This window comes from Rattus norvegicus, chromosome 13 (assembly GCF_021556685.1).
Source record: "Rattus norvegicus strain SHRSP/BbbUtx chromosome 13, alternate assembly SHRSP_T2T, whole genome shotgun sequence".
NCBI classification, from domain to species: Eukaryota; Metazoa; Chordata; class Mammalia; order Rodentia; family Muridae; genus Rattus; species Rattus norvegicus.
This window is the reverse complement of record NC_141546.1, coordinates 85,475,960-85,502,719: the sequence shown is the minus strand read 5'-3', so window position 1 is coordinate 85,502,719 and position 26,760 is coordinate 85,475,960. Positions and strand designations below refer to the sequence as shown.

General features: G+C 49.3%; 1 protein-coding gene across 2 annotated transcripts in view; it reads right to left on the bottom strand.

Annotated features, from left to right (window-relative positions):
• Positions 1-24,398, bottom strand: part of Olfml2b (olfactomedin-like 2B) — a 37,244-nt gene extending 12,846 nt beyond the window's left edge. Inside the window, 6 exon segments of one of the 2 annotated variants that reach the window (NM_001107195.1) lie at positions 34-546; positions 2,171-2,396; positions 6,381-6,557; positions 19,161-19,268; positions 20,967-21,230; positions 23,815-24,398. In NM_001107195.1, coding sequence (NP_001100665.1) covers positions 34-546; positions 2,171-2,396; positions 6,381-6,557; positions 19,161-19,268; positions 20,967-21,230; positions 23,815-23,988 — 1,462 coding nt within the window. In that variant the 5' untranslated portion in view covers positions 23,989-24,398. 2 annotated transcript variants of the gene reach the window in all.
• Between the last annotated feature and the right edge of the window lie 2,362 nt (positions 24,399-26,760).

The following is a 26,760-nucleotide window of genomic DNA, read 5'->3' as shown; positions in this document are numbered from 1 at the left end:
AGAGGAGCACCAATCTAGGGAAGAAAGACTTACCTATGACATTCCGAATGTCATCTTCTTCTTCTGGGCTCAGTATGGGACTAGCAGAGGTTGCTTCCTGCCTGGCAGTCCCCTCTTCCTCTGCCATGTCTGTACCAACTGTGTCAGGTGACATGGGAACCAAGTGTAGAGCTTCCACAAATATGTCCCCAGGAATCATTGCTGGAGGTGGCTGGATGGCTGTGTGGGCCACGGTGGTGGGTGAGACTTGAGTAGAAGGCATCACTCCCATGGTCTCTGGAGACACTGTGGTAGTCTGCGGGCTTGCCAAGAGCTGTCTATCTGGGGCCTGGGAAGCAGGGTCAACAAGGCTGGGTGCTGAGGCAGAGGCCTGTGCGGGCTCCGAGGATAAGGCTGTGGCCTGAACACTCGCGTCAGTGGACACGGCAGCAGCGTGACGAGTGGTTGCTGGCCTGCGGGTGGCGCTCATCAGTAGGTCCTCCTGTCTTAGGAGCTGATCTTCAATGAGCAAGTCCACTCCACTGTCACCACTGAAAAGCTCGTCATCTGTGAGACAAACACAAGTTTTCATTTGTGGCACAGGACAAGGAACACTCTGGACAAGGATGGGTAGCAACCTGCACGTGAATGAGGCTCCTTGCTCCAACATGGCAATGAGCTAGGGGATTGAATCCAGCCCGGATTTTTAACCTGGTCACTTGTATTTTCTTTTTGGAGGTGCAACCCATGGCTTTGAGCATTTTATGCAAGCCCTTTAGCTGAGGTCCATCCCAAGACCTTCCGGCTGGGGACTCAGGCATTGGCCAGGAACATGGGGAGAACAGTGTCTTCCCTTGAGAGTCTCTGAAGAACTTGTTACTATCCTTACCCCAGCCTTGTGGGGCCTGGGGAGGAGCAATCAGGAGCTATGAGCCTGGGCAGCTCACACCTGCAAGGTTAGCACTTGGGAAAGTGATCAGGAGGATTGTGAGTTCAAGGATAGACTGGAAAACAAAAGCTAAGAAACATTTTAAAGAAAGAAAATAAAGTCAGTAAAACTCCTCAGGAGTGAATAGAGTGGGTGGGCAGAGAAGCCTGAAAAGTTAACAGTAGAAGCAACATGGAGGGGAGAGGGGGAGGATTTAGGGGACGGGGAGTAACAGCAATGTGAAGCCCTGGGGCCCAGAACAAGCCTGCTGAGGCTGAGGAGAGGAGGCCAGCGTGGATACAGCAGAAGGTATGAGTGGGATATAAGGTCAGAGGTCAGAGGGAGCCAGCACTCAGATCAAGAGCAGCCTGGGGTCTCGGCACAGAGTTCGGTTTTAATTCTGAGTGAATCGGGTGAGGCTGAAGGCTCCTGAGTAGACAAAATGTGGAAGGCGAAGATGTATTAGAGGGGACATCGAGTTCTAAGTGCAAAAGAAAGAGCTAGAAAGGTAGAACGCAGAGATTCACTGAGAACAGTGGGAGAGAGATGCAGGCGGTGGGACAAGGAGAAAATACTCTAAGGGCTGGACTGACATGGGACGGAAAGAGGAGGGAGGGAGGGAGGAAGAGAAGGAGAGAGGAGAGAGAGAGAGAGAGAGAGAGAGAGAGAGAGAGAGAGAGAGAGAGAGAGAGAGAGAGAGAGAAAGGGAGAACACAATTAGCAGGGAGGCACCTTGGAAGGCTGTTCCCTGAGACCAGAGGAAAAGAATTGGCTGGGGCAGGGAGGGACAGGTAAGGGGTGAGCGGGTAACAGTGGCTTCCAGGAACTTTGGGCAAGGAAAATAAAGATGAGGAGACATGGATGAATAGAAGGAAGCTCGTCTATTCTTTGGGGAAAGGCAGGAAGGGTGAGGGCTGGGGAAAAAAGGCGTTGGAAATTCAGCAAACTTGAGGACCTTAGAGAGGAGCAGACGGCAGAGCCCACCTAGTATCTCCATGAAAGCCACTCTGCCCGAGCCTTGGTTTCCCTATCTGTAAACCGGAAGGACGGATCAAAGGGTGCGATGTCCCTCCAGCTCTCCCATCCTTCGCCACAGTGCCTTCGAAACCCAGAAGTTAAGTACCCTGACCAAGGCGTCTCAGCACACACCGGGATCACTGCAACCCTGCACTATGGATGGGGCATGGAATCCAATCTCGGTGCAATCCAGATGGTTGTTTCCTCCCTCCTGCCTCTGGGACTGTCCCTCCGACCCAGACTCACGCTGATCTTCTATGTCATTTTCCTCCTCAGAGACCTTGGCTTTATAGTAAGTGATCCCCCTGATGACGGTGGGCTTGGAGGCCAGCCGACCTCTCAGGTGCACCTGTCTCTGCGAGGGCTGCCGCGGCTTCATCACTGTAGGCGGGGCCAGTGGCTGCGTCCGCAGGAGTTCGATGGAGTTGATCTGCTGCGACACAGTTTCCTCCTGCAGAAACCTCTCTTCATACTGTTCCTCAGAGGGGACAAAATGGGAGGTCAAGTCACTCCCTGATCAGAGAGATGGGACAGGATGAACAATGCTGGGCCATCAGTCAAATATAGCATCACTTCCCAAGAGAGCCATGCCCTGTGCAAAACAGGACCACATTAGCTGTAGAAATCTAGTCCAATCACTGTGGGCAAACTGCCCTCTCTGCCACCTCAGTGTGCACCAGAGGGGACAAACAAGGCTTTCGTTCTGACCTTTAAGATCCAGCCTGAAGAGAACCCACCTTGCTCACTTCCAACCACATCTCCTGTTGTCGATGCTTGCTTTCCTCATGAGGAGAGTTTAACCAAATGGTGCAACAGATCATGGCCCTCCCTAAATATGGGTGTTTCTTTGGCATGAGGTAGTGATGGGCAGCTGGAAAAAATGTACACACATCTTTGCCAATCCCCCTTCACTGGGGTAAAAGAACTTCTCAGGAGAACACGAAACATACTAGTATGCCAGCTGTGTCCTTAACGGTGTCCAGCCTCCATACCATCCCTCAAGCCTCTTGTGAGGTAACTTCTACCAGAGGTATGGGGATGCCTACTCGTTGCTGGTGCCATTTCAGTGAGCACCTATCATGGCCAGCCCACTATATATTATTTTTATTTCTCATAACAATGGATCAAGGTGATGTTACAGCATTTCATGGATAAGGACACAGCCGTTTAGTAACTTAGTTGAAACGCCATCTGGCAAAGTGGCCCAGAAGAACACAAATGAAGTCATGCAGACATCAAGTAGGCCCCACTGTTACTTCTTGGGCCCGTGTTCCTCCTTACATTAAGCCACATTGTTGTGACCTCAGGTCTACTTCTTTGCCTTCCAAAAAGTGGCCAACATCTCCATGTCCTCAGGGCTGTGGTCTGGCAACTGCCCAGTGGATGGATGTGGAAGATGTTTCATTTCCCAGTGGAAAGAGCTGCCCAGGAGGCTAACAAGAGGCTCTTGCCGCAGCCCCTACCTCAAATGCCCAGGGGCATCTAATTGCTGGCACTGGTTTTCCTCTCTGTCAGAGAAGCCAGCTGTCATTTCTTTGTGGCAAACCCCAGGAACTGACTTTATTTCCAGGCTCTCGGGAAAGGGCAGGGACTGCAGCTTTTTTGTCCCAGCCAAGGATATGGAGCAAGACGGTGGACAGCCTTTGCCAGACAACATATAATTTCCTTGGATTCGCTGGCGACAAGTTGAACTGGGCGGCCACTACCCCTACCACGTTTTGATTGCCTCTCTGTTCATCCAAGAGTCTGCCAAATGATTTCACCTCCTGGCATCCAGTGTGTTCCCACACCCACTCTGCCTTTTCCACCACCAACCTAGTCTCCAGGCCTCCCTGCCAACCTTCTAGACAAGGACCGTGTTGGAAGACCACCTTACAAATAATCACTGGCCATTCCAAGAATTGTCTGACATCATCTGCAAGAACCAAAAATAACCAGCTAGAACCATCTCCCCCTGTTGCAGCTTGGTGCTCACCGAAGACACAGGGCTGCTGCATACACACGGAGGGAACGAGCCTACCCATACCTCTGGGCGTTCTGCATTTCCCTCTGTGCCTCTAGCCTGGCTGGGTGGACTGTGCTAACTTCAGCACTGAGTGCTGTGGGGACTCAGGGAAAGACTGGGGAGGACTTTGCTGAGCAAGGAGAAAAAGAGTTTGATGTGTTCGATTTGGTTTGCAGTTTGCCCTCGGGAAATCTGAGCTGGGTTCTTGAACATACCACAGAATGTGTCATCAAGACACCAGACCACATTCTCCAGCCTGGCTGACTGGGAGGCTGGAAGCAGAAGGCAAGGAATTCTGGCTGCACTGGGCAGTGGGGGCTGAAATGAGAGGGACGGGACCCAAGTGTGGGGGGCAAGTACTTTTATGTCCATTTCTGGTTCCCAGATCTTCTGGCTTTGGGGTGATGATTTCAGGTTCCCTCGGGGGTGACCCACCAGACAGGCTAAACACATGTTTCAGTGGCCAATATGTAAGGGACACTCAAAAATGGGAAATATTATTTATGAAGGAATATTTCAAAAGCATCAAAAGCCAGGTAATTGACGATTGTTCCTCAGGGATTGGCTTCTTGGGGAAGCCCACACACCATACTTTTCCAGTGCTTGTTGTCTCCAAGTCCCCATCTGTCATCTTGCCTTCAGAACACATGTACCCAAACGTTCCCAGGCCCACCATGTATGCCCCCCTGGGACCACTACAAAGAGTTTCTTTACCCAAGAATTCTCAGCCTGTAAGATGGGAAAGCAATTTGGTTTGTAGAGTGCTTATCTTGTCCAAAGTCCTGGGTTTGGTCCCTAGCACCACATAGACCTGGCATGGTAGTACACACTTGTAATCCTAGCACCTGGGAGTTGGAGGCAAGAGAATCAGGAGTTCAAGGTCGTCTTTGGCTACATAGCGAGTTCGAAGCTAGTGTAGGAGAGATGACGCCCATCAACCAACCTAACTAAGAGTTTGGAGCCTACACACAGAGCATTCAGCCCTCTCTATCCAAACTCACAATGACCCAGGCAACAGAGTCCCATAAAGCAATGTGGCCTGCTATAAATTGGATCTTAAGACTCCTAAAGGTCTATTTACTGGAGGCTTGGTGTCTAGCTCATGGTGCTATGAGGTGGTGCAAGCTTTAAAACATGGGGTTTAGTGGGAGAAGTTAGGACATAGGGCCCTAGCCCCTTCTCCTCCTTTGCTTTGCCATGCCCTGGGGCAACTGGCAGAATTGTACCACATGCTCCCCACCCGAAGCAGTGACAATGAGCTGAAACTTCTGAAATCAAGTCTTTCGACCATTCCTCTTTTTTGGTTGATTACCTCAGGTAGTTTGTCACAGTAACAGAAAGCAGAAGAAACACACTTCCCAACCTTTTATACATCACAGCATGCAGATCAGTCTCTAACTAACCCAGGCTCTGCCCAACACACACCCAGCACAATTACCCAGGACACCACTGCGTCTCAGTTCTGCCATCCACTACAGACCCAGAGGACAGTTAAAGTGAGGCTGGTCTCAGAAATGTTGCTGTCCCCCTATAGTGCATGGAAACATATTTAACCACATAGAAGATTTTTTATCTTCATCATCATCATCATCATCATCATCATCATCATCATCACCACCACCACCACCACCACCACCACCCCATCATCACATAGCCCTGTCTGTGCTGGAACTCACCACACCAGCCTCAAACTCACACAGATCTAATTGCCTCTGCCTCCCAAGTGCTGGGGTTAAAGATGTGTACCACCAAGCCCAGCTAGTAATTTTTAGAAGTCACCAAAGGAAGAGATATTTTTATGCAAGCAGGTCTGTGGCATTACCCAAAACTGTATTAGCCCTTGTGTACAGGGCTAGCGTTGTGGTATGGACACAAGTGGGTGGAAGGAACAGGGGTTGAAAACCTCTGTGCTACTCTCCAGCTGATCCAGGATCTATACCCATCTATCGGTAAGATGGGTTACTGACCTGTGTCTGGCCTGCTTTCCAGAACTTCATTGATAACCAGACAGTGATGGACATGTATAAATAAGTCCCTTACAAACAGGGGGACCATATCATTTATTGTCTGCAAGCTGAAGCATTTCCAAGAGAGAAAAAATGTGGTGTTGATAATGATGCTAAGAGAGATGCAAATGTAGATGGTCCCAGGTAGGAGCATGTATGTCCTCCTGTAAGGGACGCTCGAGCGAGAAGCATTGGATACCGTGAGAACAGTACCAAGGCTTAGAAGACCCCGATTTGAGTGCCAACTTCCACCCTTACTGAATTTCTCTAGCAGTCCATGTTGAGTGAAACTGGGCCAAGTCCTACCCATCACACCTATGGAGCCGTTACACAGAAGTGAGAACCTGGATGAGGAAGGATTCAGTCATGAATCCTCTTCAGCTCTTCCTCAAGCTGATCTCCCACTTCCAGGCCAAGGAGATGCCCTGGCGAGATGGGGCCGTACCTCTGGGTGGGCGTAGGCTGCGGCCGCATCCCTCTGCAGGGCTGAGCGGATGTCTGGCATGTTCCCTAGGATGTTGTCAGAGCAGTTCTCCTTGCCTCGCTTGTTCAGCTCCGTTCGGATTTCTTCCACATCCTCTTTGATTTGCTCATTCTCCTTGGTGAGGTTTTTAGAGACTTCCTGAGAAGGAAACAGGTTTTGAAGAAGGGTGAACATTAAAATGTTTTGAAGACAGACAGTAGGTAACTAGCAACTTTGAGCTATTCAGAGGTGGGATGGCTTGGAGCATGGAGATTTGCAGCCCCGGACGGAGATGGATCAGAGAATGGAGGTAAGACGTGGGAATGAGCTCAGAGTGGGTGATACACGGACCTGGGGATGTCTCAGAGGATGGAGCCAATGAAAAATCGGAGCCCATACATATGCCTAGCCCTGTACTGGGAACCAGTGACAGGCACTCAGGCAGTGTTTCCAGACCCAAGAGCTAGAAATACCCAGGCTACCATAGCTTCCCTTCTAATACCACTGCCATGGCCAGGGTACCCAGCTCTTTTTGTTTATTTGTATATGGTGTTCATTCTCCAGTGATGAAGAACGATGCCCACGATTCTGTTCACTCGCTCAAGTGAATCAGTCGTCCGGCATAGAGAGGAAGGGTATGGGAGTGATTTTAAATACTGTACTTACTTTGCTTTTCTATGGGCACCAACCTTTCATCCCTGCCCCCTTGCATCACTCCCATAGAAAATGGATAGGCTGACCTCAAACTTTCCTGTCTGCGCGTTTCACAGCTGCCTGAAGTGACCCCACGCTGGCAGCTGCCAGCCTCTACCCCTGATTCACACCAAGAAGAGTCAAAGCCACATCTTGGTCAGCTGGCACAGAGCAGGGGGCTGGCTGTTGTCATGGAGGAGAGACTGTTGCCGAGACTCTGCATGCCTGACAGGACAGTACGGTCAGAACATCCAAGCAAGGGGACTGTGGAAGGCAGAGCTGCGGCCGGTGTAGGTGGGATCTGAGTTACAGAGAGTCTCGCTGTCCTGTAGTTAGTTTCAGACAAAGTGACTTCATAGAGCCCCGACGCTGTTCAACTGTGGTCCTACACTAGGGTTCCATGAATATCTACAATGTTCTACCGGGGCTGCTGCAGAGAACCCGAGTTCAGGCCCCAGCACCCACATCGGGCTACTCTGTATTCCGTGTTATTCTGAGGCGCAGAACTCCCTGTAACTACAACTCCACGGGGATCTACCACCGCCACCCTCTTTGGATTCCCGCATTCACGTGTACACACCCACACACAGACACACTGACAAAAGTAATAGAAGTAGAACCCTTTAAAGCATCATGGCATGGAGTTAGCAGCATAGCTCAGCCAAAAATGGGGCTTGCTGGTGATCTGGGTTCAATTCCTGGACACGGTGGAGACAGAAAAACAACCACTGTTAAGTTGTCCTCTGACCTCCACACGCATGCTGAGACATGTGCACATGTGTGGGAGTGCATGAGAGTTGCCTGTCTGTGTATGCCCTCATGCATAAATAATAAATAAGTAAATAAAATCTTTAAGGCAATGTTGAGGATGTAGCCCAGAGGTTGTAGAAGCCTTGTCTATCTTTCATAAAGCCCCGGGCTCCATCCTCAGCTCTGAAAAGAAATACAATCAAATATTGTGTGTAACCAGGGCTGGTGGCTCAGGCCTACAGCCCCAGCTCCACAGAATGCTGCAGCAACAGAGAGAACAGAAACTCCATGGGAAGACCAACAGAGTCAACTACCCTGGACCCTTGGGGCTCTCAGAGACAGTCACCAACCAAAGAGTGAGCACAGGCTGGACCTGGTTCCTTTGCACAGATGTAACAGATGAGCAACTTGGTCTTCAAGTGGGTCCCCGAAACAACTGGAGCAGGGACTGTCCCTAAATCTGTTGCCTGCCTGCCTGTAGATCCCGCGCCCCTAAACGGACAGCCTTGTCTGGCCTCAGTGGGAGAGGATGCGCTCAGTATCCCAGCTAGCCTCAAGCTTGTAGTCTTTTGTTGCAGCCTTCTTTTTCATTATTATTAAATTTATTTATTTATGTATATATTTATTTATTTATTTATTTATTTATTTATTTATTTATTTATTTATACAGGGACTTGATGTGCCATGGGAGGGGGAGGTGTTTGATGCCCAGAGTGGGACTTTCCCTTCTCAAAAGAGAAAAGGAGAATGGAGGGGTGAGCTTGCGTGATGGGGTACTGGGAGAAGAGGAAGGGCTGATATTGGGTTGTAAAGAGAATAAGTAAATAAATTTAATAATAATGAAAAAGAAGGCTGCAACAAAAAGACTACAGGCTTGAGGCTAGCCTGGGATACTGAGCAAGCTCAAGGCTAGCCTAGGATACAGAGTAGACTAAAGGCCAGCCTTGGCAACTTACTGTCAAAATAAAAAGACACGAAAAGTTCTGAGGATGCAGCCTGTGTAGAACACTTGCCCACCGTGTGCGAGGTCCTTGGTTCAACACCCAGTTCCACAGCCACACACATGCACAATCAATGAAACTTAGATGTCGGACGTGTTCACCTTTGGGCCCTGTTTTTGAAGTTGGTAAAGGTTAGTAGAGAAAGAAACCAAGTAAAAGAGAAGTTGGATTTGCTCTCCACCTTTTACCAGATACAGAAGTGCCAAAGCTCAGACATTTCCAGGCACAGGCCTGAAGCCTGATAACGGTGCTACTAATGTCCTAGAAGGGAGCCTGGGTTGCTCAGAGGCAAGGTGATGTTCCTCTATCTAAGAAGTTGGTAACATCCAGACAATGTGGCTCCAGGGCTCCTATGCGGGATGCCCAGGAGAGCCCAGTTAAATTTTCCAGACTCCAAAATGGTCAGCACAGCACTCTAGGGCCATTTCATCTTGAGCCTTCAAATGGCTCCCGTGTTCTCCAGGGCTTAGCCCAAGTCAGACTCTCTAAATTGCACAGAATCGGCAGTGGAAGCTACAGTCTGTGACAAAGGGTCTTGTTTGGGGACCTCCCCCTGAGTGAGTGTGTGTGGTCTTTCCTGACAAGCTTTCAGAGGCACAATGGTTAAACCATAGGTTAAGGAAGAGGGTGTCCAACTCGGGCCTCACTGCTGCTATTCCGAGCTCTGTGATCTTAGGTGAATCATTTAAACTCCCTCCATATGCATTTCCCATTCATAAAAAGCTGACAGTGCTGGGACATTCCCTATGCATGATTATGAGGACTGGATACATCTGAATGCCTAAGGAAAACACTAGGCCGTTGTTGTTGGTAGCACCGTCCTTGGAGTGGACCCCACCATTCAGGCCTAACCTTTCACAATACAGTAAGGCTGCTTAGGCCTGCAGTAAGGATGAGATTTGGTAACTGTCATTTTAAAAAACACTGTCAGAGGGCTAGTAAGATGGCCTGAGCTGTTCCAAAAGCCTGGGGACATAAGTTCAATTCTCAGAACCCACACAAAGTCGGAAGGAGAGAACCAAGGCCACAAAGTTGCCTTTTACACGTGTGCTGTGGGCATGCACACACTTATGACACACACTCACATTAATAATAAGTGAGAAGTGGCAGAGCTGACTTATCATCAGTCTGCTGGCCTTTGCTCCCAACGTTCACTTACTGGACCACTCCAGGTACCCAGCCAGTGCAGCCAGCCCTCGGCAGTACCAAGCACTTAAGATGCCACAGCATCCTTACAGTTAGCTTTTGGATGCACAAGAGCTCTTACATTCGTGCCTCTTCTGAGCAACTCAGGACACTGGACTTCCACAGATCCCCGCTACTCAAAGTATGGACAAGAGACCGGCACCATCAGCAGCACGAAGGAACTTGTCAAAAAATGCAAATCCCCAGGGCCTTTCCCAGACCTGCAGAATAAGAACCTGCATTTTCCCAGGATCTCCACGTGGGCTGAGTCTACCTGGGAGTTTGAGGAAAGTTGCCTTAAAAAGAAGCTCAAGAACGAGTGAACGGAAGTGGAAAGGAAGCTGTTCCTATCAGCCAGGGTCATCCTGGGTGAGAGTGGAAAAGTTCCTGGTCTCTGGAATCCATATGAGCCAGCATAGAGCAGCTGTCCCATCCAGAGCTTCTTAGCCTAAGAGAGGCAGCAGTGCAGAGGCCAGCTGTGGAATGTCCTTGTCAGTGCATGGATGCTGAGGGCCGTGAGGCGGCTTACTGAGCAAGACCAGTGAGGAACCCACCCTGGGGAAGATCACCTTCAGTGAGAGGAAAGAAAGCAACAGATCAAACAGTGAGAAAACATGACCAGAGAAAAGAATTGGGCAGACACAATGTAACATAACAAAGGCCAGTACTGACCCTCACAGAGGGCAGGGACAACACTCCCCGGGTACTTAGTTGTGTTCTCGGCCCCAGAACTCCACCCAAAGAGCTAATATCTTGGACGGTATGGCTGTGGGTTTGAGTATCTTTATTGTGTGAAAAGCAGACCCTCTGACTTCTGAACACCCCTGAGCATGGGCTTCCAGCGCAATGCTCTCTGGGCTGTCACAGAAGCCCACAGGTGCAACTCCTCCCTCCTGCCTACCGATTTCCTAGGGGTTTGCTGCCCACTGATTTATAGTCTCCAATCCCCTTTCTGACTTCAGCAGGGCCATTATTTGAGATTTCCACAGAGGAGGGTTTGACGCAGGCTAGCTCCGAAAACCCAGAGGGGCTGTATAGTTAATGTCCCTCGTGGGAACAGCAAAGCCTCTTGGCCGCCTGAATAAACAGTAGGCTGGAGGTGGCATCACCCTCCCCACTCCACCCCCCATCAGTCTGTTGGGCTGAGCCAGCTGATGTCCTCAGGGCAGGAGCAGCAGCTGCCCCTTTGTGGCTACCTCCACTCAGTCACCTCCCAAACATGGCTGCTGGTCCTTCCTCGGGCTCTGCTCTCCTCACACTAAGGGCCCTTTGTGGGGCACTTCTCGGAGGTGGGCATGGCAATCACCCACTCAGAGTGCTTAGGATCCTACCCTGGCAAATAAGTGAACTGCATGATCTCATGCCTTGAGCTCTTTCCCTCTGGGACCAGCAGTGACCATGACATTTACGATGTATACAACTTTCTTCTCGGAAAGAGCACTGAAGACAGCAAGAAGGGTGCCTGTCTGGTCTGAGCCAGCACACTACATGGTCCCTGCCAAGGATCCTGGCGCCGTGAAGTGGAGGGTGGGGAGGGAACTGGAAGAGCAGGCATCCCAGAGGGCTGGGACAAAGGGCTGATCACAATTAAAGAGCTGGACGCTTGACTATGAGTCCCTAGACGAGGCAGAGCTGGGGAACTGGGAGTGTGCACTCGAGACGCGCCATGTGCTAGAGACACGCAGTTAGCCGTGGCGGACGATAGGCTAAGAGCGAGCCCATGTGATCAACCGGGTAAAGGTACCAGTGCTAGTTGTGGCTAGCGGTATAAAGAGCAGAGGGAGGGAGCATGTGCATTGGGCAGAGTCCCCGGGCAATGCAAAAACAACACAGAGGTGGAAGTGGGCTCAGCGTGGGCGTTCATGAGCACACAGCTCAGCAGTCGGTCAGCAAACACTTTGGGGAGGTGTAGAAGCCAATAAAGCCAACTCTGCACAGCGATGGGCATGGGGGAAAGAGTGTCCTCGGGGTGCACACTCCACCCTGAACTTTCATAGCTATTGGTGGGTGAGTATGGTAGGTAGAGACAGAAGGTACCATCGATGCCTTGCTTGTGACAATACTGTTAGGGTCAGGGAGAACGGCAGTAGAACGCTCTCTATGGTCTTGCTTTTCTTAACCAGAAGCAAGAGGAGGATGCCTGGAGAAAAGCTCTGGAGTTCCCGGCTGGGTTATATAACTAAGCCACCAGTGAAACCTCTCCAGGCCAATTGGAGAAAGAATGAAGGCATTCATCCCACCCAGGTTTGCTACAGGTTGTGTGTGGCTTAGTGCTTGGGGTGAATCAGGCCTGGAGATGCATAGGTGACGCTGAGTGGCCCTTACAGTCATAGAAGCAGATGCACAGATGTGAAAGGAAAGAAGAGCTATGGTTGGTATGGCCGAGGCAGGGAGGGACGAAAGAACCCTGTGCTACATAAGATGCTTGTAGGAGGCAGCGGGGCCAGACTGCATGGAGGCCTAACTTTGCTCCAACTCATGCAGCAGGCTACCTGGAAGATATGGCTAGGTGCACACTAGGCTCGGGTGCTGATGGCAAGCTTGAAGTGGCCTTGCAGCAGTGAAGGGGTCTACTGTCTCCTCCCCCTCTAAGCCGCGGATACAACTCAGAGCAGATGGCCAGGGACAGTCACCCCAGCTGACAGCTGTCTCCCAGCTCTTACTAAGAGAGCTGGGGTGAGTGGGAAGAACAGCTGGGAGCAGCTGATGCTCCTGATGGCAGGTCGGAGAGGCTGTGGCCCAATCCTTCTGACCACAGCTGGTGGAGCAGGTGGACATGGGGTAAGGGAGCCACCGGCTGCTGCTCTAAATCCTCCCCCAACTAAACAGCTGCCGAGCATCTTGGGAGTATCAGGTGCCGCTGAGCCAGGAGTGGGGAACAAAGAACACGACTACCCAGCTGCCCTTAGGAGATCCCAAACTTGGAAAGGGAGTCAGATCAGATAAGTCCCAGATCCTGGGGATGAGTTTCTATGTTAGTCAGAAACCTCAGACACCCCCCAAAACCAAGCCATACGTTCTCTGATAACCTGGCAGCCATGTGCTGTCCCTAAGCCAACAGATGAAAGGCTGACTCCTATACCTTTAGCCAAGAAGCAAGTTTGCATTTCACAGTAGCAAATTAGATTTGAAGCATATATAACCCCAGGGGAGGTGATACGTTGCCTTGAACTCATTTTAAGATGTAAATTGGATTAAGGAAAGCTGAGAGGTGTATTGAAAACATCGCTGACTGTCTGCCTTTTCAGAATGCACTCTGCTGAAGACCTTCTTCTCCAAGGCCACTTAAAGAAGCCACCAGGGAGAAAAGACTACAGTGAGCCTGTCTGAAGAGGCAGTTTTGATCAGGGGAGTGAGCACTTGGGATGTTTCGATGGGTGGGAGGCAAGGCGAGAGGGTCACTTGGAAAGCAACAGTTCCTCTAACTCACTGCCAGCTTTGCACAGGTGAGAATGACATTTTCCAATTGGTTAGTGCAAATATATATCCCCCTGAGTAAGGAATGCTTCTCTGATGTTGCCTTCTGAGCCAGATACACCAAAGCCAATGGACGTTCAGGTTTCGAGGAGAAGCTCAACAATGCCTGAGCCAGGGTATCCTAGGAAGGGGGCTAGCTCTGAGTCTGAAAAACCTATCAGAGACTTTTAATCTTCCTCGGGAGCACTAGTATCTTGAGAAGATGCTCCAATGACATACAGTGCCCACCCACCCCCAAATGCTTGTCTGTGCACAAGGTCAAAGGAAAAGCCACCCACTAAGAGGGTCAGAGGCCTCGGCAACAGAAACTGTGCTTCAAAGGCATGTAGGCAAGCATGTGTTTGGTTTTGCTTCTTTGCTGTTGTTTGAGATGGTGTCTTGGTTCAACTAGGCTGGCCTTGAGCTCCCTGCAGCAAGGAATTACCCTGAATTCTTGGCCTTCCCACCATCAGCACCTAGAGGCTGGGATTACAAGTGAGCCCAGCTTTCATGGTGTGTTTTCACAAGCATGGACTATGTAGTCACACATATAGAAATGTATATATACAATCACAGACAGGCACATCTAAATACTCATACAAAAACATTGACAGGCGTTCTGCCCTTATGTGGTGGGGGCTCTACAGAGATTTGCATATTTTGTGGAAATCTTATCCCTGAGAGCCTCCACAATAGAGCTGGTTCTCTCAACCATCTTCCTTCCACTGTGTTCTCTGCCTGTGAGAAGGTCTGATGATCCTGGAAGCAGGATGCTGTACTAGGTGTCACAGCCTATGCTTTGAATCCTGAGCCTTGAGAACCCATTTTCAGGCTTAGACAGCCTGCAAGTCTCTGTGTCCTTGGTACACCTGCAGTTCAGGATGAAAATCTTTGCTTACATTTAATCAGTGCCGCCCAGGTCTGTATGAAATGAACAGGGTTCGTTGTTGTCTTTGGAAGCTATAGGTTTCCCTCCTGAACTTCCAATTCCCGTCTCTCCTGGCATATATGCATTGTGTCTAGCTACCTTTCAAACCCAACTCCCCCATCACAGTCTCTGAATTCTCCTCCCCTCCCCAGCCATTGGCAGAAGCAGGACGGCATGAGTCTGCCATGTTGAAGATATTTGGCTGTATCTTCTTTCTGGACTGGTTTTAAAAGCAGAGTACATGTTTTAGGCCTCCCCAAAGCGAATAGGAAACGTGTTTGTGGCTCAGATGGTTTTACTACAATGTATTTCCCCTTCCCCAAATTAGAAAGCCTAATATTCTCAAGTGCTGGTGAAGGTTCATATCTGCCTGAGGCAGTACAAACTTGTATTCACTTGAGAAAGACGGTTTGACAATACTACCTTAAAGTCTGAGACAGCAGTTCTCAACCTGTGGGTCACAACCCCTTGGGTTGCACATCAGACATCCCACATCTTAGATATTTACATTATGATTCATAAGAGTGGCAAAATTACAGTTATGAAGTAGCAATGAAATATTTTATGGTTGAGGAACTGTATTAAAGGGTTGCAGCATTAGAAAGGTTGAGAACCACTGGTCTAAGATAACTAATGAGCCACTCACTCCATTACTTGTCCTGTGCCATAAAAACTGCAAGCAAGGGCTGGAGAGATGATCGCTCAGCAGTTAAGAGCACTGACTGCTCTTCTAGAGGTCCTGAGTTCAATTCCCAGCAACCACGTGGTGGCTTGCAACCATATGTAATGGGATCCAATGCCCTCTTCTGGAGTGTCTGAAGACAGTGACAATACTCACATAAAATAAATAAATAAATCTTTAAAAAAATGAAAAATTCAAGCAAGCATGTGCCAGGTTATATGTGCAAGGCTGTTCATTCACAGCAGTGTTCCTGGGCTATTAATACACAGCAGTGTTAGTGGGCTATTCTGAATATGAATCTGGAAATAAATCATGTCTATCATCGCCAAATGAATAGAAAAACTGGATTATATCCATATAGTTAAGCAGGACATAGGAATAAGAGTGAGTGAATCATAAGACACAAAAACCAATAGTTACATATTAGAAATGTGAAGTTGAGTGACGGCAGCTCAACATATATGAACATTCATGAAGACACACATGTTCTGTAGGATTCTATATAATCGAAGTTTGAACACAGATGAAACTATTGTACTTGAGGACTCATCCACAGAGAAGAAACCTATGCAGAATCAAGGAGGGGGCTGGAGAGACGGCTCCATGGCTAAGACGCAGAGGACAGGGTTTCAGTTCCCAGCACCCACACTGTGGCTTCCCACCATCTGTAACTCTAGTTCAAGGGGATCTGATGCCCTCTTCTGACCTCCCTGGGTACCGTGCAGGCATGTGGTACGTATACATTCATGGCAGCAACACTCAAACTCGTAAAAATGGAATAAATAAATCTTTTTAAAAATGTTTTTAAATGAGAAAGAAGACGAGGAAGATGATCAGGCTTCTCTGGGGGTGAGCCTGGGACAGCGTGGGGGGTCGTGGGTGTGTCTTCAGTGGATGGTACTTCCTCAGAAGTTCTCCTTACAGTAAGTTGTCAAGCTGTATGCTCACTAATGTGCAGTTTCCTAAGCACGTATCTTTTCCATCACTTGAAATAAAAGGTTAAACTCAGCCCTCAGGCAGAGCTGCCAGGGAGGATTTCACAGAGAGCGAGGAGGCTCTGAACCAGGGCTCACTTCTCTCTTGGTCCTTCCTTTTTCATCTGCAAATGAGGTTTCCATGCCTGCCTTCTCCTCTATGCCCGAGACAGATGTGCACACGTAGTGCCCACTCGCACAGCCGAGCAGCCACCTTACTCTGAGAGGACAGCCCCTCTAACCTGACCTCCTTTAGTCTTTCTGACCTCCAGAGAGATCCCCTTGGGACTCAAGATTCTGCAAGGAGTGAGATCAGAGTTTTACTTCCATTCCTCCCACAGAGCCAGGCTGGAGAGAGGGAGTGTTTTTTCCATTTCCCCAACATTCTGCCTTTTCAATTACTGCATACCCCAGACAGACAGGCTGCCTGATTCCACTTCAGTCTAAGATATAGTGCTTCCCTTCATGGGTCAAAAGACTCCTGTCAGCACAAGTGACCTGTCGCCTGAGCTCATCTGGCTTAGGGAAAGTTCTATAGAGTAGGGCTGCCACGCACATGAGATACAGCCACAGTTCTGCCTAGAAACTCCCTTGGAAGAACTATTGTTTTTCAACTCTGGTTAGGAAAAACTGATGCCTACAGGGCAGACAACAAGGATTTAAAGGAACTTCTGAGAGTGATTAGAAAGAGCCTTGGACCAGAACCAGAAGGGCCTGAACCAGAACCCAGCCCTGGGCTTCTTTTTTCTTGATTTCAGGCAAGCCATGGAATTTCCTGAGGTCTCACATCCTGCCCAGCTCCCAGAAACAAATCACTAAATGTATATGGAATGTTAAAAAAAAACTGTAAAATGCTGTGTAAACACAAGGATGATTATTATAAAAATCCAACACTGGCTACTAAACACGGGAGTTTTGAAAAGAGATACTCTTGTCACTATGATGTTTGAGACAAAACCCCAGTGTGACTCAGTGTCACCCTGCTGGGCCACTGTACCACACCAGACTCCTCCCATTTCTAACCTTGGCCAGAGCGGGAGCAGAGAATGGGCTTGATCGTCCTGCAGAGGCCGTTCCACTGGCCTCCTCTGAGGCTGGGTTGAGGCTGGGTATCTGGCCTTGGCCTCTAGAATCCTCACACAAAGCTATCTTTCCCAAGCTGTGCTTGCTAGGAGGAATGGAAACTATGTGGCTGTCAAGGTCAAATAAAAGTAGAAGAGGTGGCCGTCAATCGTTTCCTTAAAGGGACATCCCACATTTGGGCAGTTCGAAAGGACTCTGGGGACAGAGTGCTTCCAAGCTCTGGACTTGGGCTGGATCTCTTCAGAACCAACCCATCTGAAAGAATAAGGAAGCGATCACAATGAGGAGGGTGCCGCTCCCGCATGGATTCTGTTTGGAGCGTAACGAGCATTCTAGCTATCAACAAGCCTGCCTCTCCAGGAAGTCCCTCTAGTGAGAGTGGGCAGAGTACAGGGGGATGATGTAATCTGTGTGGCTGTGTCACCCAATCTTACACCCTTCCCTGCATGGAAGAGTCTAAACCTGCAGGTGGTGGAAAGAGAACCGGGGTTAGCTCTTTGGGAAAGCGTTTTGAGGCAAGTCTCGCTACAGAGTTCAAGAGGGCTTTGAATGTATGATCCTCTGCCTCTGCTTTCCAAGTGACAGGATTAGGGGCATGGGCTACCATGTCTGGCTTTTGGGGAATTAAAAATCTCTCTCTTGGGCTGGAGAGATGTGGCTCAGTGGTTAAGAGCACTGACTGCTCTTCCAGAGGTTCTGAGTTCAATTCCCTGCAACCACATGGTGACTCACAACCATCTGTAATGTACACCCTAAAGTAATGTGTAATGTGTGTCTAAAGAGAGCAATGGTGTACTCATATACATAAAATAAATAAATAAATCTTCAAACAAAAGAACTCTCACTCTCTCTTTCCGCCCTGGCTCGTCTCGTGTGTGTGTGTGTGTGTGTGTGTGTGTGTGTGTGTGTGTGCGCGTGTGTGAGTGTGTGCACGTGCATGAGTGTGTGTGTGCATAAGTGAGTGTGGGTGTGCATGAGTGAGTGTGTGTGTGTGCGTGCATACACCCCAGTGTGAAGATCAGAGGCCCCCTTGAGGAAGTCTGTTTCACTGTGTGGGTCCGAGGGATTAGATAAAGAGGCCAGCATCAAGCACCTCTACCCACTAAGCTATCTCTCAGTCTCACGGGCCCCTCTGAGTATGTCTTTTCAGAATGAAGGGAATGTGAGCTACTAATCATAAATGCTGTGGCTGTCTTCTCTGGGCCAGCATTCCCAGCAGTGCATTGTGGGAATGTTTATCTTCATCTCTCTTTGGTCATAATCCAGATGCGGCATTCAATTTAACGAGTTCTGAATTCACTCCACCATGGCCACTTTGCCTTTTGTCCCCTGGACAATCACATCATGAACGGGGTGGAGTAGAGCCACTTGGTACGGGTAAACAGACTCACTCACTCTGCCAACCCTGAGTCTGCTGCTCTTTCTGCACAAGTTAGAGATCCTTCCTTCCTCACATTCTGTCAATCCTTCAGCAGAGAGCCTCAGACTCGCCATGATGGGACCCTCAAAACCTATGCATTCCACGGGGAATATCGAGATGTTTGCGGTCCTTGCATGATTACATCCATCACTTAAAGCAGTGGTTCTCAACCTGTGGTCTCAACCCCTTTGGGGGTGAGCGACAAACAACCCTTTCACGGGGGTCACACATCAGATATCCTAGGTATCAGATACTTATATTATAATTCCTAACAGTAGCGAAATTACAGTTAGGAAGTAGCAACGAAAATAACTTTGTGGTTGGGGGTCACCACACCATGAGGAACTGTGGTAAAGGATCACAGTGTTAGGGAGGTTAGGAACCACTGACTTAGAGTAGCACTGCAAAACTGATGTCATACAGGTTTGTGCTTGAAGGAGCAACTGTTCGGCCACAAGAGCTAGATGCCAGTCAGTAGCATCATGGACTTCTCCCAGTAGGACTGAGTAAGGAACAGTACAGTATTATATCCTTTGGGGACTTGATTGCAAGAAAGAGAGAGGGGGGGGGAAGACTAGAATCTTCCTTACCTCCTCGAGTTTATCCACGCGCCCCACGAGTTTAGTGGTAACCGAATGCAGCTTGAGGAGATCCAGGCCGTAGAAAGCACCTTCCAGCATGTCTATAATTGTAGAAAGCTGAGAAGCAAGAACAGAGGGTTAGTTAGTTCAGGACTAGGCCCAACAGAGCCCCAGGGAGGAAGTTTCCTTTTAGATGTCCACGTCGGAGGCTCTACAGGGAATCCACCAGCCAGGAATTGAGAGGTGCCCTCAGAGGCACATCTGTGAAAGGAAGAACTTAGACAGGCCCCAACTGTGATATTCTGCCTTCAAAATAAGAATTAGATGGCCTTCCATGAACAAGTGAACTCGAGGTCTAGCTATTTTCACGGGCTATCTGTGTCTGTTATAAAACAGGTCAGCCTTTCTTACCAGTCTCTGAGCTCCTTTGGGGCCTTTTCACCTCTGTTCTCTGAAGATCTGTATCAGACTTTCTGCTAACAGACCCATAACACTCAGCATAGCGGCTGCAGATGCTTGAGGGCATGCTTCTGAAACCCTTAACTTTATCCTGGACTAAAGGCCCTGAAAGGCTCCCACAGTCTTCTCAGTATAAAAACAACCTAAGCAGATCCTGGAACATAACCAGCCCAGTGGCCTGAGTTTGAGGTGGTAACCTGCCCCAGGGCACGCAGCCTTCTTGTCTCTTCCAAATGCCACTTCCCCCTGATAATCTAGGCCCTGGAAGCACCCAGAGTTGGCAGAGCTCTGACTAAAGTGCAGGCGAGACATGGAAGAGAGCCTTCCTACCAAAGAATGGTGCCTGGGAGACGCTGGGCCATGCCTTTGCCATTTCTGTTTTCCAGTCGCCTCCTTGCTTTGCTTCCGAGTGAGGAACTCCCCATGGAAACACTCAACATTCAGAAGGTCTCCTTTCACCCCAGGGATCCCACTGCTGGCTTATATGGACTAATCACGATTTTTCTGATTCCTAAATTGACATTTTGCCTGGTGTGGTCCTAGGAATCTTCCAGATTTCAGCCCTGGAACTGAACTGACTGTAGCTCTGGGCTCAGAAAGTAGGTTCTACAGAAGTGCCACTTTGAGTTACATGGCCAAACCTGGGATATTCCTCGTCCTTTTGAACACTCCTCTGCTTAAAGAGCAATCATCGACTGCCATTGTGGGTACCAGTGGAAGCCATATCTGTCTCTCCTGATCTACTCAATGGGTACCATCCCTCAATGTCCTCAGACCCTCTAGACACCTCCACATTGTACTCCACCAGGCTCAGAGAAACAAAGGAAGACCCTGGAGCCAGGACTGGAATACAAGTCAGTCTGAGCACACAAGTGAAAGAGTTAGCACAGGGGCAACTGAAGCCCTCGCCTGACCATGGGGCTGCCCACATAGTCTTAACCCCCCCCCCCCACTCTACAGAACGCAAGCCCAGGAGCAGTGTAAAGACCTGACCAGAGACAGGACCAAAGGGCTCGTCCATTGCTCTTGAGTCTTACAGCTTCTATGTACACGGTAGACTGACAGTAAGTTGTGACAGTGATTTTCCTGGAGAACACTTAGTTCTTTTAGCCAGATGGTCCTGGCAGCTCCTCCTAGGCCTGGCCTCTCTGGTTCCTCTGGCATAGGGCATAATGTGCTCCCCCCTCAACCCTTCTCTCACTGACTCTGTTAGCTCAGCCTCAGATCCACACCAAAGTCTCCAGGGGCCAGGCCTGACCCTCTTCAAAGGCTTTCTATGCCCAGCTATGGGTCTGTAGTTTCCTAGGTCCCCGAGGTACCCTCCCACCCCAGGAACCACCTCTTATTAGAACCTACCTTCAAATCCCGGCTATCAGCCTCCCGAAGCTTCTGGAGCCTGAAGTCTCCCTCACAGGGATTGACGGCAGAGGGAGGGGCAACACAAGCACATTTACAGGATGAGCCTGAGGTGATTGTTTCCACAGTGTAGAAGTCTTCCTTCCTGGAAGCCCCCTCGTTGATCCTCTGGCACGCATCTCGGCCCAGCGGTCTCACCACACACTTGCACTGACAGTCAGAGCCCTCAGACACAGCCTTGACCTTGTCATAGTCTCCCAGCAGCTAGACACAGAGAGAGAGACTGAGCTGTAGGTCTGCACACACATGCTCCTCAAGGAAGCGGGGCTTGTCATCTTGTCAAATGTGCTGCCCTAGCCAGAGTCTTCAGCCCTGAGCCGTGGAGAGAACAAGTCATAGCTCACAATTCGCTGATACAGACATTTTCTCCAGTGTGCTCAGGGTTCTGCTAGCAGGAAGGCCTTGAAAAGATGTGTATTTCACAGCAGGGCCTTAACCTTTTAGCATTAAAATTAGAAAAAAAAAAGCAAAACAAAAGAAAGGACAACAAGAACCAAACCTCGTTCTTTCCATAGCCCTGTCCCTCGGCTCCAATCCAGGTTCACATTAGAAATAGAGACAGAGTTGAAGGAGGGATCAGAAAACTGGTCTTTGACTATGAGGACTAAAGGTTTCTCACTCACTCATTCATTCATTCATTCATTCATTCATTCATTCATTCAGCACATACAGAGTACCTCTTCACATCAGTGCAAAATACACTAATTGGTAGCGGTGGCCAGGCAGAGAGCCTGTTCCCAAGGAGACCACTGTAAATAGGCCACCCAGACTAGACAATGCTACGTGCCCCTGAAGAGCTGGGATAGCACTTGTGCTGAGAGCTGAGGCTCCACCTAGGAACTAGGGAAGACTTCTCGGAGGAGGTGGTATTTGATGTGAGCCTTCGAGGATGGATTAGATTGATAGAAAGAGAGTGGGTAGAGACAGAAAGAAAACAGGTCCAGGAGTCTGTAACCTTTATGTAGTCTAAGAGTTCCTTTGGCTCCTGAATCAAAACCCCAGGCCAAAACCAGAACAAAACTAGCTGTGCTTGCTGCTCCCAATGTTAAACATTTCCTTCTGGGTACATGCTCCTCCCAGGTTCCTCTGCGGGCTTTCTGCTGCTCCTACCCTAGGAGAAAAGTACCCCCCACATCCTGCCCCGTAAGCCCCATCAACTCATCTCTATTAGGTATTATATCCCCAAAGCCAAGCTCCCATCCTAACCAGTCAGAGGGGTTCCTTCGTTTGACTAATGATGGCAGTGGGTGGGTAGGCTTGGAGCCTGCAAATGTTCCTTAGGATGCTGTCTGCGGGAAGAAGGCATGTAATGTTTTCCTTGAAACGGTTGGGTTTCTTTTAAAGCTAATGTTTGCTTTAGGATTGTTTTGAAATATAGACTCCACCAGTGGAAGCAGGAGGTGTAGGTAGTTCAGGGTGACGTAAGCAGCCAGTCTCCCCACGTTGACAGTAAATCGTCCCCGGTCTCCTTTCTGAAACTGCCTAGATTCCCCTGCAATCCTGCTCAGAGATCCCTGGATGGGTTCCTTCCCTTCAGGGGGCTCCAGTTTCAGGCAAGCTTTTGTTTATGGTTTTCCAGAGTCCCAGTGGGAGGGATTTTTAAGTCTTTTTGATTTAAGGGTCAGTGTGAGGTTATGGGTGGGCATAGGGCATATGTTAGCATAATTATTAAAAGAAGAAACAAGCGGTTTGATCAACCCCAAAGTAGGGCTGACAGTTCTCTCTCGGGAGAGAAAGGACTCAGACTGAGGGCCTAGAGGAGGCACAGGAAACTCGCTCAGCATCCTTTCTCTGACATTACTCATCCTGAGGACCAAGGAGTCACCCACTGTACATCAGCCCCCCAGCTCTGGAGAGTAGGAATGCCACATAGGTGTGAGAAGCGCCCCTTACAGTCCCAAGAAGCAGGCTGCAGAGTGATGGAAGCCAGGCACTCCCTTTCAGTTTTGGCTTCCGCTCCTCATCTCTGAGAGGGCTATCAGGGTGTTCTGAGTTCTGAGTTCGTTCATCAATGGACACGCTACAGCACTCATCGATGTCCTGGGTCACTTGGCTCCCAGAGAGAATCAGCCACAACTGTGTGGATCTGCACTAACACTCTACTCCTGGTACACCAGGTCTTAACACAAGTCCCTCTGTTCTGGGGTCCCCCTCCTAGGCATCACACATTCTGCCTTCACCTTATGCCTCTGTCCGAATGGCTCGTCTGGGGTTATAAAACATCTCCCACCGCGTATGCCATCTGCCTCCTATCCTACGTGCCCTCCTGTTTACACATTCCAATTCTGACAGGCAGTCTCGTAGGCAAGAGGGACTTTTCACAACCATTACATCAACAAACACACATGCACACGCACAGGCACACACATCTTTCTTCTCAACAAGTGTATGGAATCTTCCTTTCCTTTCTCTTGCCTTAGTAAGCCTGAAACACTCGGCAGTTGTGAGAGCAGGACCCATGCCCTTACTTTTAACACAATACCTTATCACAGTGCCACAAAACTAAAGTCAGAGCAGTAGAATCTCCACGTTTGAGAAGCGGAGGTAAGAGGGACCAGAAGTTCAAGGCTGGCCTCAACCACACAGTGAGCTTGGAAACCAGCCTGGTCTACAAGAAAGCCTGTCCAACACCAAACAAGCAATATAATGTGACAAACTAAAAGTAAACATCCTTTTCACTAAAAATACAGAGAAAAACAGCTGCTCGCAAACACTTCATCCAGGAGTAGCCTCAGGTCCTTGCGGTCCCCCAAGGTAAGACGGGTGGGCATGAGATTCCTCATCCTACCTGAGATAAAACGTTCTCCTGGTTGTCCGCCTCGTTTTGCAGAACGTCATCCTCCGTGGGCGCCACTGTTTGCACATCGGGGGGCTCACTTGTCCCTGTGGGAGGTGTACTGGACCCCCAGACCCGTGCCACCACCAAAGCAAAGCAGAGAACCAATGGCAGAGGATAGGCCATGAGAGATGCAGCGATAGGGACCTTAGTCCCTACAGAGACCACCTTGGGTTGGGGGGGGGGGATCTCAACAAAGACAGGCTGGAAGGCGTCTTCACTGGAGTCCGGAAGAGTAGTTGCTCAGAGAACCGTCTAAGGCTGGGTGTGGCTGAGTGGAGCAGGACTGTGCTCCCCAGAGACCCTGAACATCTCCTTCCAGACCCCAGCAACCTAGACTGTGCAGAGAGGTCACAAGAAAGAGGTGACTGGGGGAGCGGAGTAGAGCGCCGGCTTGCTGAGGGCGAGCCGTAGGGTGAGCTCAGGTGGAAGACTGGCGCCGGGAAGCCCAAGCCCGGGACACACTGGGACTGGACTCAAGACGGACAGTGGCCACAGAGCACAAGACGAGGGAGGGTTGCTGGCCCAGGGCGCCGCGGGGCTGGCGCGGAGGGAAGGCGGAGCCTCTATTGTGCCGGGGCAGAAAGATGCAGCCAGTGACGGCGCGGAGGAGGAGGACCGGGAAGCGCACAGAGTCGGGCTCTACGCCCGGGGACCCCGCCTCCTCCAGGGTTCGGCCGCTGCGCTAAGCAGGCGCCGGCTGGCGTGGGAAGGGCGCTGCTGGCCTTGTATCTGACTGTAGATGCTGACCTGAGAAGGACTTCGTGTGCGTTTTCAAGAGTTTTCTTCACGCCCGAGCCCCGGCGGAGCCCTGACTGGCCCCTGGAGTGCAACCGGGACAGCAGAGGAACATGATCTCTCCTTTTGATATGTTTTTGGTTTGTTTGGTTTTTGACCCCCGACTTCATCCAGAGTGAGAGAAGCTTCGAATTTAGGAATAACTGTAGTCCTCATGTCTGTCACAACCTTAGAAACTGAAAATACCTCAACCTAGAGGATGCATCTTGAATCTCTGACAGAATGTGGTGGAGTTGGATACATTTTTAAAATGCGGAGAGTGGCTACAGGTTTCTGCCACTCTGCTTGTCCTGGTGATTTCCCAGAACTAAACGCCTGCCACAGGGAACACCTCTTAGAATCTCCGTGGTTTGGGACAGAATGAACAGGCCAGATAATCTCTAAAGAGTATATATTTGTGGTCGTTATTGTGCTCTTTAATTGGTGTCCCTGAATATGCCTGCTAAGAAGATTAACAGTGTCACTTTCGCAAAGAGCATTGCGCCTTCCAGGATAACTGCCACTCTGAGAATACTCAGCAGAGCCAGGTCAATCCTGAGGGGTTGTAGCTAACCCGAGCATGTGAAGCTCGGCTGGGGCGAGCCTTGCCCTTCTCCTAGTCCATCGACCTTGTTAAAAACCGTTAGATTACATTCCTAAAGCTAGCCACCAAGATCTAGAACCTTATTTGGCCACTTCCTCCCCTGAGGCTAACTACAAAAGTGCAGCAATTAAAAGCCCTAATTAATCTGTGCAATCAAAATTAAACCCCTCATCCTAACACGGGGTTTCCCCCTTTACCTTACGAGCTGCCATTTGCCTATAGGCCTATGTGTCTGTCTCCTCTCCATCCAGAGGCGGACCTGTGTCCTCCAGAACAGAGATCTCTTCCGCTTCTCCCTTGTTCCTTTCCCCTTCACCCTCATCCTCTCTCTCCTGTCTTTGACTCTTATTCCCTGCCATTTGTTCCTCTGGGGCAAATAAATCTCCTTTGGGCTGAGAACTTGGTCTTGGGATGTCAATATCAATCCCCTCAAAGTCAAAGGGTACCTAAAAGGTATTCTACTTCCTTGAGAAATCCGAACTCAATCGGGAACTTTGTTCCTGATGCTGAGCAAAGAGATTGGAATAATTCAACCAATAAATCAAGCAGAAGCAGACTCCAGCTTAGATATGCTAGAAGACAGAAGTGTAATGTTCTCATTATTTATTACTACAATTATTATTTCAGTGACAGGGATGCAACTCAGGATCTCCAGGATCCTAGACAAGCTTTCTGACACTGAGACACACCCTTGACCCTAATAATGAGAAGTATTACTACCTTCTTTTTTTTTTCTTTTTTTTTTTTTCGGAGCTGGGGACCGAACCCAGGGCCTTGCGCTCTCTAGGCAAGCGCTCTACCACTGAGCTAAATCCCCAACCCCGTATTACTACCTTCTTAAAAAGAAAAAAGTTTATGGAAAGAATACTATCAAATCTTCTACAAAAGTAGATGGGGGGTGGTTAGTGCTATAAATGTAGTTTTCAAGTCCATTTAAAAATGTTGAGGGCTGTCTAAACCCAAAGCGATGGTCAGGCAGCTAGGTGTGTCCTTGGGAAGACAGGATGGCCTTGCAATGGGACAACATAAACAGGGACGTGCTACAAAGAAGCACAGGGACCCGAGGCAGCGTAGAACCAAATCCTACATAGCTTAAAGAAGCAAGTCATGGGGCTGGAGAGATGGCTCAGTGGTTAAGAGCACTGACTGCTCTTCCACGGGTCCTGAGCTCAAGTCCCAGCAACCAAATGGTGGCTCACAACCATCTGTGTGGGATCCAATGCTCTCTTCTGGTGTGTCTGAAGACAGTTATAGTCTACTCATATACATAAAATAGATTAATTAATTTTTAAAAAAGAGAAGCAAGTCATGTCTAGCAGAAAGCCAGTAAGGATTTCATGGAGGGTAAGACTGAAGATGGCTACCACAGTGAGGAAATTTCAACACATAGATAGATCAAGATGACAGGAAGAGCTGGAGGCACTTCTGGGCAGAAGGAGCTTTAATTTTTACATTCCCATTTCGGAGTGTAATCACCTGTCAGGAAAACATTCCCTGACTCCAGTTCCTGGGTAGTT